At 37.5% G+C, this 15,601-nt stretch overlaps 1 protein-coding gene across 1 annotated transcript in view; it reads left to right on the top strand.

Moving 5' to 3' along the window:
* COL25A1 (collagen type XXV alpha 1 chain) overlaps positions 1-15,601 on the top strand; it is a 341,058-nt gene that overhangs the window by 299,182 nt on the left and 26,275 nt on the right. Inside the window, exons 21-28 of the mRNA XM_068404174.1 lie at positions 4,681-4,743; positions 5,573-5,641; positions 6,549-6,593; positions 8,552-8,596; positions 9,153-9,230; positions 12,199-12,222; positions 13,671-13,715; positions 15,352-15,396. Of these exons, the coding sequence (XP_068260275.1) occupies positions 4,681-4,743; positions 5,573-5,641; positions 6,549-6,593; positions 8,552-8,596; positions 9,153-9,230; positions 12,199-12,222; positions 13,671-13,715; positions 15,352-15,396 (414 nt within the window). The remainder of the gene's footprint in view (positions 1-4,680; positions 4,744-5,572; positions 5,642-6,548; positions 6,594-8,551; positions 8,597-9,152; positions 9,231-12,198; positions 12,223-13,670; positions 13,716-15,351; positions 15,397-15,601) is intronic.

The following is a 15,601-nucleotide window of genomic DNA, read 5'->3' as shown; positions in this document are numbered from 1 at the left end:
AATGGTGAGAGTTTGACATTTAAACTTCTCTGGCTATTTCTAGTGCATCACAGTAGATAAGGATAAGGATTGAAATGACATTGTTCCTTGCAAATTAATGGTCTAAAGGTTGGTTTAGTCTCATTTCTATAGCACAGAGAAAATAATGCAATAATCTGATGTAGAAGGAAAATAGTAAGGTGGCCATGAGACTTTAAAAAAATTTTAAGAGCTCTTGCATGGTTTATATCCATGAAAGGAATAACTGGCTCATGTATTTTGTGGCTTTAGCAACAATAAAATAGTTTATCAGTGATTTCAAATATTTTTATTTACTAAAGTAGGATAGCTTCTGTAATTTCAGAAATGGAAGCTAATTTATTTCATTGTTATAGAAAAGATGATGGTTTGGGTGCTTTTCTGCAGCACAGGTTTTCTTTTCAGGCAGACATTGGTCTGGATGAGAAAATGTGTGTTATATTCATTAGAAGAATAATTATAGGAGGAAGAGCCTTCAGTGGGAAAACAGTGTATCCAAAAACTGTTGTTCTCTGTTGATTGCTGGTATTGGCATAGAGCTGTGTATGTCAGACACTGGAATTGGACTAGGCCTGTCTGTGAGAACAGTTTCAAATAATTGTGTTGCTGCGTGTGTCTCAGCTGTGCAATGAAGGCTAATTTTAACTGAGTACAGATTTAGAACTATATTGTTAATAAACTTTGCCAAATTAGTGGTTAAAACTGCAATTAGCATTGCAAATAGCATTTCAACTGTTGCACCTTTTTTAAGTGGAAGTTCAAGATTTAGCCAATTACAGGTTCTATAAAAGTTAAAAGAAGACAGCAACAGCAAGCAGAGTATCTTAGGGTTAACCTGTAATACCAAAGCTAGCCTCTGCCTCAGCCCATAAAAGCTTTGATCATCATGGAAGCCAGTTATGAATATGTCTAGATAATAATCCTCATAAAAATTTAACTGTCCTCTGAAGTAAATTACAAGGTGGCTTTTTTCCTAATAAATTCTGCTGGAGCTCACATTATGCTAGATGTACAGCATGACATTTAAGGGCCCTTTTCTGTTTCAGGCATTTTATGATAAGAGGTGAAAATGAACATTAACGAGGTTTGTGAAAAGTAGTATATTGTTTGCTGTCTGACCCACTAGTATTTCTACAGTTCACAAACATTTGAGGGTGAAAATGAGCACACATATAGATAGTCTCTTAAAATATTAACATTTCAGGCCATTAAAAATTATTCTTAAAAAAGTAACAAATCACTCCTGTAAAATGGAAGCAATTCACAAGCTTGTTGGGTTTTTTTTTTTAATACCCATGTTGTATGATTGATAAAAATTGCTCCAAGTCCTAACGGTAGACGAAATCTGAATGCTGGAATTCATCTTCTTGATTTCCTGTGCAAAGTGGTGGTTTCTAAGCAGTGATTTTGTAACCATGCCAAAGGGTTAAACTAAAAAGCACAGTCATCACTTGCTGATGGCTTTCTACACAGCTGCCAAACAGTATTTCAAATGGGGGAGTTCCTTACTTTTCTTTCAAAACCTATCTGTTTAACTTCGCTTTCCAGATTTTGTGTTCCCTGATCCTGCTTTAGTGGGCAAAGAAGTTTGTGGTAGATTCTTACTAGATAAAACTTTGTTTTTATTGTAAGAAGTTGTAGTGAGCTGTTTAGAAAAGCATTATAAATCTTGGTTACTCTAATTCCTTGCATTCCTCTCAGCATTTCCTGGTAGTTTAGAACAAATTCTGAGCTCATTTAAGCAAGAGTCTTAAGATCAGGAGATGCTTCAGTGAATCCAAGAGCTACAATGTTGTCAAATCGAAGTGCAGTGCTGAGCAAGCCTTTACTCTCATTTTCCCACAGTTATGTGCCAGCTAAATTGTAGATGTCATATATTTAAAACAAAAACTAAAACCCTTAGTCCTTGATTTCCTAACCACATTCCTCTATGGCTCTGGCATCTTATTTGTGTGATGAACTACACAGAATGGTCTCACCCTTGCCTTTGCATAACAAGGACATCAGCATGCCTTACTGGGAAGAAACTGTTCTCTTTACATTTCACATGTCATTGGCAGTGCTAATTTTGATAGATTCTCATTTCCTTTTTTGCCCTCTGAGTGGCATAAAGGATAACATAAAGCGGGAAGCCAGCAATTTTTGCAGAATATAGTTGCAGGATACAGTAGGTATGAGGAATGGGCATTGCTTCTCATGTAAATATTTCTCTTCTGAGTAACGGAGACAGAAATGCTGGAGACAAACCTGATACAGTTGTTACTTCCACTAACTTTCAATGGTGCATTTTAGTTAATACCTTACACTGTGGTCACATTCAAGATATTTGAAATATTAGAGAGGACACGGCTTAGTTTCAAATCATCCAAACATGTTGCCTTTTCACTTAGAAGCCTAGTTCAGATGGCAAAACAGATCTGTCTTTTAATCTGCTTAGGCTCACTAGCACTGGATAGAGGGAGAGATGCATGTTTTTCTTAATGTAGCCAGGTCTTAACTACTGCAGTTTATTTTGTGTGTGATAAGAACACACTATTGGATCACATTCAACTTGGCATCCACCATAACTGCCATGCTACTCAGCCAATCAGTTCCTAGTCTCTACTGTCACACCACTTCTTCCACTCCACATTTGATAATGTTTTAAAGCTCTGTGTCATATAAGATCTGTGTTCTACTTATGCTAATTAATCCATTCTTCTTCCATTATCAATTTCACTAGCTATTTATTGCAAAGCACCTTTTTCTTGTCTCTTTAGAGATTTTGTGGGAAGGTGGGAATTCTTTTTGGACTTTGACCAGAGGTATTCTTGTGGTATGCAACTGGTATAGTCCTGAGCAAAGTGCGAGAATTTGACTTAAAAGCTGTGCATCAACTTCTGAATGACATTTCTAAGCCTTACCACTGAAAAGATTGAATCATGTTGTCACTGCATGTTTCTTCTGCCTTGAAGTCATAATTAGCTGGCCAATAAATTAGCCCTGGTAAAGTCAGTATTAAAATAATCTGGGCTGTCAAGTACCTTCTTGTTCTAAAATAAATTATTGAAGCTGCATTGTTCTTCATTTACTGACAGTAAAGTGTAATGTCATCTGCAATGACAACTTTGTGTTACTCTGGCTGGTGAGCACTGATAAACTGGTGAGCTTATATAAACTGTAGGGTTATTTTCCTATGACAGCAAAAAAACATGCTTCTCTAGGACATGTTTGCATTAGTTTATTCCTTTGTTACCATATTTTGAACCATGGCCAGCTGGAACTTCATGTGAGAAAACTCATTATTTAGTTGTATTTTTTGATAATCTAAGTTGAGGTCACTGAGAGATTGCTATGGCCCTCAATATAGCCACAGGAAAGATTTCTCTGGTTATAGGTTTGCTAGAGACCTTCTTTACTTTGAACTGTTAGTGATGAATTGTTGATGAGAGTGCAGATCAATGTGCAAGAATAGTTCCTAATTTGCTTGCCCTGTGCAGCATACCTGTGTTTCTACAGAGGCAAAGTGGTGAAGAGAAATATTATCCAACTACTTATATTCACTGTCTCTATATGTTGTCAGTAATTATATCAATACAGGATTATGACATATCTGTCTTTTAGCTATTGAAAGAGACATCTGATGGATAATTTTTAGTCATTGAAATCAGGGATATTGTTAAAAGGCTGATAAATAAATCTTTATTAATTTGGTTACACTACTGATTTTAAAATTTACAATACCTTGTGGATACATCTTCTTGATTCAAATCTATGTGAAATAATGCAAGATTAAATAGCAGGAAACATTGTTCAGGAGAGTTTGGGAAGGAAAGCATATAGCTTATTAATCTTCCATTATGCCCCCCTTCAGGCGTGGAGATAGGTAATAAAAGATGTCCTTTCTCCTTTGCTTAATGCTGCTTCTGCTGCAACTCAGCTAGATTCCTGCTGTGTCTGTTATGTTTGTACAAATGAATGGGCAAGAATTGGGCAGAACAGAGAGAGAATGAGGAGAGCTGTGGCTCTTTCCCAGCTGTTCACAGCCAGAGAAGTTGTCTGGGTGCAGAGAACCTAAGTATTTTACTGTCAGAATGAGGAGGGATAGTACCATGGTGCTGGGAGTCTCTGGCTTGAAAGGAGATCACTTTTGATCTCATTTTTGGGGATGATGCAGCCAACTATCTCCCTTGAAAACACATGGCAACAGTACCATCTGGCCTCTCCATTTGTCATTGCTTTGTCATACCCTCACCCTGTCCGCCCATCCATTCACATGCTGCAATAGAAAATTACCTCATAAGATATGACTGAAATGAACTGTCTCTTTTTAAATTTAGGAGTCACTCAGAACTCCCCTCCTGCCTTCAGACTTGCTTTGATATTAGTTTGGTATATTACGTTATAGTCCAGGTTGCATATTAACAATCCTTAACCTCATAAAAACTATGTTTGACAGCTTCTGCTTCATTTGCATTTCGTAGGCTGTGTGATGGCTTGCTACAAGAATTTATGCTGATGAAAGCTACCCGTGATGAAAAGTGTGTCTATATAACTGTTGCATCACAGCTGGAGAGCTGTAAGCAATACAGGGAAAACACCATCCAAAAGAAACTTGGGTTACTGTAACTACCTACTGCTAAGTAAATAATGTAACATTCCTCTCATATCATATTTTTAAAGGGTGAACCTGGTTTCATTGGTCCGCAAGGAGAACCTGGATTGCCAGGGCTGCCAGGAACAAAGGTAAGAGTAACTGGCCAACACTGTAGTGTGAAGCCCTTAGAGCCAATGTCAAATTCAACTTCATCAACACGTAGCAGAGACTGAGACTGTACTAATCAAGTAAGAGTCTTTTATGCAGAAACATAAAATGCTTAGTCAGAATCTTTTTTTGTAAATGGCCAGGAAGTTTAAAGTTCAGGTTAAAATACAGTATATGCAGTGCTTGGAAATGTGGAAAGTCATAGTTTACGGACCAGTGCCATGATATATATGTACTGATGCCCTCAAACAATGTGAAGGCAGATGTTATATCCATCCATAACTTAAGTTCATCCATTGCCTTTGTTCATGTTAGCATCCCAAAAGTTATTTGTTCAAGAGGCAGAATGCATGACTGAAGAAACTATATATTCATAGATTTTTTTTAGGAAAAAAGCTTGAAAATGTGTGCATGTATTAGAACTTTGATACTACACACCAGACTGAAAATACAGATCCACTAAATGTGTTATTTTTTCTTCCTTCCTATGGATTTTCTTTTTGCCACTGTACGGCAAAGTTAGAATATTATGAATCTTACAAGCAGTCTCACAGTTTGGGAATCTTTATTCCAGTCCTTTCAGAATAGGGAAAAAAAACCCCTACAAATCCCATTTCCATTTTGAAGCCCTCTTCTTTTGCCTTTGAGAAGACTGTATTTACTCAGGGGAGAGTTCCCCAACACATTACAAGTCATAGATGAACTTGAAAATGTTTTCTTCTGATGGTTTGGTTCCTTTGGTCATGATGAGTTGGTGGTGTGCTGAAGGATGCCCCATGTTTTGTGATACATCTATATCTGTTGCAATAGGGTGACAGAGGAGAGGCAGGCCCTGTTGGAAAGGGTGAGCGAGGTGAACCTGGAATTCCTGGACCAAAGGTCAGTCTGATATTACATTGGAAATGTTTTTTTTAGTTTTACACCTATGAACATATCTTTTCCTGCTGAAAAATAGAACAAAAACTTGGTGAGTGAGCTTTTAAATGAAAATGCTGTCAAATACTCCAGTTCAGTCCAGAAGACAATGGCAGTTTTGTATTCACAGCTGTGGAACTGCAGTCTGAATGGACTTTTAGTTGGTCTACAAAGTAAAGACACTACCTACATACACTGTCATAGAGTTGGCCTAATTCATTCCAGCTAAAGTCCTGACCTCCAAGTCCCTAACATTCAGCACTGAAGTTTGAACCGTTTGACCACTGTAGCTATTGAATGCAGAGAAAATCCATTTTGCATGCTGCTTTCTAACTCTGTAAGAAAGAGATCATTCTAACTACATATTAATGTTGCCTTAATATTTTCTGTTGTGTCAATATCAAGTTTTCCCTTCCTAATACATCTTGAAAACAGTAAGGCAGATTCTGTGCTCCTTGGCCAGTTGGTTTGTATTCACCTGAACTGCTGGGAAAAGAACTTGTGGTAACACTTTATTTTAATCTCCTTATTTTAGGATATTTAACTATCTTCTCTACCTCTTAGCTATCATTTTTCAGGAGCTATGGAATGACATAGGTCATTCCTGCAAGCCAGTGTTAATGATGTCTACTCTTTACTAAAGCAAATACTACTTTTTCCTGTGGAAGGATGGAATCTGTGGCCTTTGCATGCTTGTGTTAAAGAAATAGCACTCTGGGTGCTATTAAATTCAGTGCCTTTACAGATTCATTATCTTGGTCATATAAAATGAAGTGTTTCTGCTCTTCTGTACTGTAGTTAGTCATTACTAATTTCTTCTTCTCTGCACTTCCATTTCTCTATCATTTTTCTCCTATCTTCCTTCAAACAGGGAAAAACAGGTGAACCTGGATCTAGAGGCCCAAAAGGGTCAAAGGTTAGTAGTAAAGAAACTGTCTTTAGTGGAGTAATTAACACAATGATTTTTAGGATAAATTATTTGTAACATTTCACAGAAAGTTCACTTATCTCTTTAAAAAGAACGTGTAACAGTCTGCAGTGTTTTTTATAAGTGAAACCTTCTGACTTTCAGCTTTAGCTATTAGAGTCGAATCCCATGTGTTTTAAACACTGTGATTCTAGTTCTTCTTCTGTTATAACATCTGTTCCACTCTGCTCTGGTTTTCCCCATGCAACTTGGTTTCTCTCTGTATAACTGATGTGGGTCAGCCCTCCCACGTGCCAGGAACCAACATCTGACTATGCCTGTGGAGATTTAGTTGATTTTCACAATAATTTTGTAGATCCACACTTTGGTGAGTTAGGAATCAGTGGTATCCCATGGACTGCAGGCTGAGATATGGTGGCCAGAAGTCCTACAAAGGCAAGATTTGTAGGTTACATTACTGGTTTACCTACTTTAAAAAACTACTTTGATTATATCTCTCTATCCATCCACCCATCCATCCATCTCTATACAGATATAGTTGGTTCACATAGATGTAGAGAGAGATAAAATATATGCTTTTCTATTACTTCATCCATTGTGCAAATACTGTGCTCACTGGACTCCATGTTATATTATGGAGTCAAAGCAAAAGGAAAATAGATTTGTTTAGGCAGTTATTGAGTCTACTGTCAGAATCAAGATGATGAGACAATGTAGGCTGGTAGGATACTGTTTGCAGTACTTGTAAGGTCCTTGAAGAGCAGCCCATTCACAGTGTTTAAGGATACGATTAAGTAAGTGCCACAACCTGATTCATTCTCACCAGAAAGAAACATTGGAAAGTGAGGAAGCTGATGAGGGGATTAAAGCATCAGAGTGAGAGTATAAGAGTAAATCAGCCTCTCATTTGCCTGCAGTACATGGGCACCTCCCAAATGCACCAAAAAAGATAATGATATCCCCTTTAATTCCCTTTTTATCAAAAAAAGGATATATGATTTTAATTTTACCTGCATACCGGTCTTGACAATCTGGCCCACAGAAGTCAATCTAGTGGTTGGGAGCTTCATTTTTTGAGCAACTCCAATGACATATTCAGCCTGCTCTCCATATTCCTTCATTACCCCATGAAAATTTTCTGTTTTCTGTGTTTTCTGTTACCACTGGTGAATTAATCGTTCTTCCCTGACTTGTAGCAAAGTTTTATAGATTTCAACAGGAGCAAAAGTTACAGTTCTTACCCAAATTAATTTCAAGTAATATAAAAATAATACGATCTTGCTATGAAAGTGACTGTGAAGTGAAATGAATCGTAGTCACTGGATGTTGGGTTATGAATGCATACCTGTTTGAAATTCCCTCCATCACTTGAAACATATTACTAATAGCCAGGAAGAAAAAGTTGCGTGCAAGATGGTGAAGATCTTAAGCCTGTCACAGTAAGGGAGTAAAGGAACTCTAATGCTGGTGGTGGTAATGTTGTGTTTGTAGGGGAGGCAACGACTCAGAGTAGGGAAGTTCAGAAAGTTAGTGATCACAGAAAGAAAAGTTTATACACTTTGAAATACACCTTTGAAGAAGTTGTTGAGTTTTTTCAGACTGAGTGATTTCATTTCTCTAGCTTTCTTCTAAAACTTCTGATTAAGAATAGGGAAGTTATACAAATTGCTTAATAAGTAATGTCTTTTATTGGTTCTTTGGGATTTCTTATTCCAAACCAATGCAGCACTCTATAACAATTCACACAGAAACAAATGCATCATTGTCAACCCTGTCACTACACAGATTTTGAAGGAATTTTTCCTATAATTAATTAAGATCCACATTCTGTTTATGATGAGAGGCCTTTTAAACCAGTTTATTTAAGGTAAACACATTTAAAAGGGAAGAACTATGTGATATATTGTCAAATAGCATATCTGTTTTCAAATATCATTTTTCCATAGGGCGATACAGGTGACAAGGGTGACACAGGATCTGCAGGTCCCAGGGTAAGTCTGCTTCTCATTTCAGCTGTTAGTTTTGTACTCTTAGATTCAGTCCTTACTAGGAATCGACATTGTAGCAGCAACTCCAGTTAAACCGGTGTAATTGGGCACTTGACTCCGGTCAAGTGTTGCTTGAACATATGTTGCTAACTGGCCTTTAATATGAATAACAGCCCTTGCTACTATTTGAAGCAGTCTCCTGTTCACAGTTCATGGGCAGGATGTTACGTGCCAGATGTTCAGGCATTGTTCACAGCCAGTACAGAACTGGAGTGTAGGAACTGCTTAAATATTTGACCTCAGAGGTTTCATATAGTTGCCTTCCCACTGCAGCACAAGTCACTGTGTACTGACCTGTTTATATTTATCTTTTTTTTAAAAAAAACTTTTCCTTTAAAAACAATCTTTAGTTCCATGCTAACTTTTGTAGTTTGTAGTAATATTATAAGTACAACAAGATTTCAACACCGCAAAATAAAGTCAAAGCATGTGCAGTAGTTAAGTGTCTAGAATAGTCTATGGCAGGTGTCTCAAAATTTTTATGGAAAATATATTACAGGGACCACCTGGACAGAAGGGTGATCAAGGTGCAACAGAGATAATTGATTATAATGGCAATATCCATGAAGCTCTGCAGGTATGCAAACATAACAAGGCTGGAGTGACTGGTCTGGGAAAAAGCAGTTTGACAGCACTGTAGTTCTCTTTTGTGCAGACCTTGGAAACGTTTTGTGTGCAAAGATTTGCTGAGCTTATTAATCAGGTATCTCTTTCTATATTTGGAAACCAGGTTTTCTGTTTGGTGTTAGACAAACTGTTTCCTTGATACAATTTAGCTGAGTGAATTAGTTTCATTTCCCCTGGAGAGTATTGACATCATCTAATGAGGATAAAGCTGATTCATTGCTGGCTCTGTTGCTTAGTGGTAAATTCATGCCATAAACTACATACATAGGTTCAACAGAAGTGTCTGCTTTTCAGTTCATGTAGTGTAACACTGACATTTCTTTTTTTCCTCCTTTTCCTCCTCCTCTTCCTATAAAATGCAAAGAGCAGAATATTTGAGTTTTGGAAACCATGTAACATTGTTCCATTAGCAAGCTGTGGATTCAATCAGCAACTTGAGCACGTTAAATAGACCGAGCACCAGTCTTCCCGCTTACTCATTTCCAGAAAACTTATTTTGACTGGTGTGCAAAAAAGTGTGGAGGATTAAAGTGGGGTTACAGAAAAGAATGAATGAGTGTTTGCATAAAAGCAAAGTACCAAGGTGACATATGTCATTGCAGTCAAGGTGATTTTCATTGCAGTATACTCAAATGCAAATTCTGTGCAGTATAACTCCACCAAAGTGAATGGTTTGCTTATGTGCAACTGAAGACTGAATTTGGCTCATTGTGCATCTGACCATTTTCTCACTGAAGCCGCTGAACTTTTTTTCTTGCATTTACTCAGTGGGAGTGGATAGATGTCTGGCCAGTCATTTGGTTTTCAAGGCTCTTTTGAAAAATAAAAAAAATCTCACTGCCTTTACTAAAATCTAAAAGCCTGCATGTCGCTAAGGCTAATTCCACTCTTTCATTGTGAGTGGTGCCTGTGGGGAAGCCTACATAGGCATGTTGTGAGGTTCTGCATTACATCAGTCTCATTTGATTTACTCTTAAGGGAATCCAAACACACAACTTTCAGTCTTTTAAACACTGAGTGAGGTGCCTAAAGTAGCCCAAAATTAAAGTTGCATATTACCAGACACAGATTTACTAGCGGCTTTAGCCCCTGTATCTCCTGTATTCTGTCTTTGTATCTTAACTCTGGCATCAATGTTACTTTCAAGCTTCCTTAGAAAAGCTGCAGCACATAAAGAAGTCTTAAAAAAGGACTAAAGCCTATTGCAGTGGTTGAAACAGATTAGGAGGCCCTTCTCCCATTTTAAATCATTTCAAATGTCATCACCTTCTGATCCAGGGCAACAAATAATTGATATTAGTGGGAATGGCTGTGCAAGGATGGTGTAAGTAAGACTATATAGGATCAGTCGAAAATATCCTTGCCAAATCCAGCTCAGTCCTTTCAGATGGCAAGCACCCATTCCTAAGTCTCCTGGTGCCAAATTCTTAGGGGCTCTGAGATATGCAGCTCTCCCATAGAAGCAAATGAGAACTTTCAGTGCTCAGCACTGAGCTGTGAACTTGTGCAGAATTTGGCCTGCTGATTTAAGAAATTGACAATATTTTGCAAAATCTGGGCTGCCTATCTGCGTTTTTAGAATTTAGTAATAAATCAGCAAGCAGCCTAGAAGCGTCATAACAATTTCCTTACTTTGCCTTGTGCCTCCTACTCAATCCCACGTGTCAGTGGACAATAAGATGTCTTAGTCCATCAGCACTGAAAATTGCGGTCTAAAAATTATCATCATAGTTTGAGCAAGACCCCTGCTGAGAGTATGTGGCTTTCACTTGGAGGACCAGATACAAAATTCATGTATCTATTGAAATTGCTCTTCAGACCTATTCTGCAGAATTTCCAGAGGCAAAAGGCAGTAGCTGCAAAAGTTTGACCTTTGTAGGAACTACAGGATCAAATATTAAAATCTGAATATGCTGCTGAAAAGGAACCCATTAGTGTGAACGTGCAAACATTAATTTGCAATGGTTATTTTAGGTTTTCATATCTAGATAAACTGAATTTTTCAGTATTTTTAAAGTCCTTGATATATTTCCATTAATATATTAAAATGCAAAGGACATCAATGTATTAAAGCCATGTGTTAGAGAACATTTTTTTTTAAAGCTTAAAACAGAAGATTTGCAAACATTTGCACACAGGAAAACAATTCAAAAAGCTAAATATTTCTTGTGCCATGTAGGCCAGTAGATTCTTCACAGGCGATAGGAAAAGCATGTGCAAGCAGCAGTATTTGGGGATTCCACTCTGTTTAAAAATACAGACTAGCATTTTAATGACTTTTAAACACTTTTTCACTTGCTTTTAGGTTCTTCTTTGGCAAAAAAAATAGTGGCATATTTTGGCTCCTTCCATGATGAAAATGTCTTTTGTCTTCCAAACATTTAAAGCAGAACTGTGGTATATATAGCTGGCTTTGTATACCAGCAGTTTTGGATTTAGAACTTAACTTTTTTTGTACATCTGCATTTCTATATGAATATCAATGGTATATCTCCACTCTAGGAATTGCATTTATTAATTCAACATTGGTGTAAAATCTGCAGATTGCAAAACACAGGGCAAGTCCTTTATTCAACTTAAGACAACAACTCATCATGTTTTCTTAAAATGTTTTTAAAAAACTTTTGGAAGACTTCTGCTATGATTTTGCTATTTAGTCATCATTTATTTGATCTCTTAAATTGTACAAGAACCTGCAGTCTTCACCTATGTAAAATCCCAATTCCCATAGAAGCAAAGCAGGTAGTACAACACTGGGAGTTAAAAATAACGTGGTTTTTACTCTTAGCTTTTGGAGGCATGATGTTTCCCAGATGCAGCATAGGTTTTGTGGAGATTATAATTGAAGCAAGCAGAATCATTTATATCCTTGTTCAATTCTGGTAATGGTATCTCTTGTTAATACATTTTGCCAACAGAGGATTGCCACCCTGACCGTCACGGTAAATTCCTATTGCATGACTTAGTGTGTGTTGTAGAACTTCTCCTTTGTGTTGTAGCATGTTCATAATTCTGCTAGTTCAGGACATGCTTTCATTAGATGTCGACCTGGTTCATCATCACATGTATTTATTTATTTGCTTGGCATTCCCCTAACAGAGAACCCATTGTTGAAAGTCATTCAGTAATGGAACCAGTTTTGCTCCAGCTGAATTAATGGCAAAACTTTAGCTCACTTAAATAAGAGACCAGAAAAATACAGAACTCAGTATTTCTGTAGGTACGCATCTAGGCAGATAGCTGCTTTGGAATTTTTGGTGTATATTCCCCTCTGTGTGTGTCTACATGGGAGCTGAGCGAAAACACAAAGCAGGATTTGAGTACCAAACAATTTTCTATTAACAACCTTATTTTCAAGGCAGAAATGTAGTTCTTTCAAATTGGCTTGTGAAGAAACTTCATTTGGGACTTTTCAGACCAGATGCAAATTAACTATTTTCTAGAAAAAGGCCTGTCTTAGTTATATATAAATAAGTAAAGCTAGGTCGAAAGCCCAAGTATGAGGAATTCTCTTGTCCCATCTTGTCAGATCTCAGAAATAAAGACATCCCCAAAATGTGCGGATGACTATACACTCCAGTGCTCTTACTCCAGACAATTTCAGTGGGACATTTAGCCACATCAGGCCAGACACAATTTCTGAGAGTACTGACACCAGGTAAGGAGATGCTCATAGTATTGCAGGTTCAGCCTTCCCTTAAAGCTGCAGACTTAGTGTAAACAAATTATTTTATTCTTCTTTTTGTTTCAAGTTCTTCTCTGCAAGATTGCTGTCAGTCCTATTTTCCTATCTGTACAAATTCTCTCTTTATATTAATAGAGAGAATTTTTAAATGTTTTTTTTTAATAAAAGCAACCCCACTGTGCACCATCCACACCAATATTTGGTACATGAGACTGTGTCCACAGCCTGAGGTAGAAATGAAAGAAATAGTTCCAACCTATTCCATGCAATTTCACAAAGTACTGAGTATCCCCAAATGCACTTAACATCTTTTAGCAGAATCCTCTTTGCAATCAGCTGGTGATTACTCTTGATCTTGGATTGTTTTGGATCAGGATGTGAAGGCTGGCAAACGTGGCTGAGATGAGTTTTCATCTCCCTGCCATTAAGAGGAGCTTTGCCATTTCATTAACGGGAGCAGCAGGACTTTATTAAAAAATCTGAACTTCACTGTTACGTTAACATTGTTTTTTGTGGTACCCTTCTGTTTGTCAAGACTTGTCATAGATTAACAACTTGTCCATAACTGGTCTTTGTTCCCCTTGTGTTAAAAATCTAATTCATTTTGTTACAGTAGCTATATTAACATTCAGCCTGTGTTTACATGGCAAGTCCTGCAGGAATTTATTTAAAAGCTGAGATGTTTGTTTGTTTGTTTCTGTTTAGGGGCCACCAGGACCACCGGGACCCCAAGGGCTGCAAGGGCCAAAGGTGATCTTCCTTATTTTACGCATTGTATCTTAAGAGAGGAGGTATTTTCTGTTTTTTTAACTGATGTGTGCAGGCAGGTACACGGAGCTCTCCTGTACATCATATTTAACTATACTTTTATAAAATATGGCATGTTTCAAACTTTGCATCCTAGCCTTTTGAAATGTAGCTTTCCAGAATAGTTGCTTTGTTTAGTTGCCACACACATGCTCAGCTGAGAACCAGCAAAATTAATTAGTACTGAAACAGGTCAGAAGCATCTCCCCCATGGATCTGCACTGAGGCTGTTCCCTAGGACTTTTGCAAAGTTAGCTGCACAACCAGCCAGTGCCTCCTATGCATCACTTCTGGCTGGGTGGGAATGAGGTGGACAAAACTGTGCAAGGCAGCACTGGCCACAGTATGAGTGCATGTGAATGCAGCTTTATATTACAGTGGTGCCCACCCAAATAAGCACAATGTTTTCTAAAGTCAGTAAAAATTAAAACGTGCACATGGAGGCAGGAGCCTGGCTGCAAACCCAAGCCTGCTAATCCCACCTGGCTGGTGCTATGCATAGGACAAGAACTGTTAGTGAACAGCCCACACAGAGACAATGAATACCATATGCTGCACTGTTCTATAAAATTTAAATAATAAATTTGCCTGTACTTAAAAAAAAAAAAGTGTTGCACTTAGTGGACCCTCCTTAAATTGGTTTTAAATTAGTTGATATAATTCTCCTATTTCTTTAAATACTGGATATATTGTATCTTCTATCAGTGACTCTAAGCTTTTCCAAGAGTAGATGTGCGTTTCTTCAACAATACTAGACATTTTAATTTTCATCCAAGTTATCATATGGAAATACATCCCATTATACACGTTAATTGTTTTGAGAAATTGTGAGAAACTAGGTTCCTTCTACAGGAAAATTCATAATGGAATACACAGTTAAGTGTGCAGAAATGGCTTTCTGCATTAAGATCTACCCAGCATTTCTGCAGTCTGGAGTATGCTGTAAAACATAGAGAAGTTGGAGAATCAAAGAGGTTGTGTTCCTTCATAAGAGTGAGCATTCCCATTCAAAATTAAGGATGTAAAGCAGAATTCAATGTTACAGGAGTTTGTTTCCAATAACGTAGTCTATACCCATCAATGTAACTTGCTCCCTTAGAGAATGCTATTCAGGAACTGGTGCATAGGGCAATGTTGCAAATGTGAACTCCTCCACTGGGTGATTTATATTATCCAGGGAAAGAAAACATGAAGTCTCTGTCTACTCTACATGTATCAAGAGCCAGGATGCCATATTTATTACAGTAACTGAAAATGTTTCCATTGGATTGAGGTCTTTTCACAAGGCTTCTAGGGTTTCTTCTTTTTTTTTCTTTCTTCTAATGCACTTGTCTAGCCTTTAGACATCCCAAAGTTTGTGTACTGGCCTAATCAGCAGGGCTATTTAGTCAACATGTTGCATAAAGATATTGTATATATGCTGTTCTTTTTGATGGAATATTCTCTGGTTTTCTTGTTGTTAATTATGGCAATTTACTAATCTCAGACATTACTAATCATTTTAGTTCATTTAGCACTGCCTCTTTCCTCTAATGTCTGGGACAATTGGGATAATCCAATTCCATCTTATCTTTTGCAGGGTGAGCCAGGATCCCCAGGAACTCCAGGAGCTGATGGGGAGCAGGTACATTATGCGTAAATCATCTAGTGCAGATTGTGTGAGCAACCATAGGTTATTTCAGGCGATTATTTCTGTGATCCCAAGTTGTAGCTTAGATTTCATAATGTAAATAATAATATAATGATAGTAATTATTAAAGATCATTGTTGTGTTGCCGCATACTCTGTGGTCTAATAATGGCTGCATTTCTACATATCAAAAACAAAGG

This window comes from Nyctibius grandis, chromosome 6 (assembly GCF_013368605.1).
Source record: "Nyctibius grandis isolate bNycGra1 chromosome 6, bNycGra1.pri, whole genome shotgun sequence".
NCBI lineage: Eukaryota > Metazoa > Chordata > Aves > Nyctibiiformes > Nyctibiidae > Nyctibius > Nyctibius grandis.
This window is presented reverse-complemented; position numbering and strand designations above follow the sequence as displayed.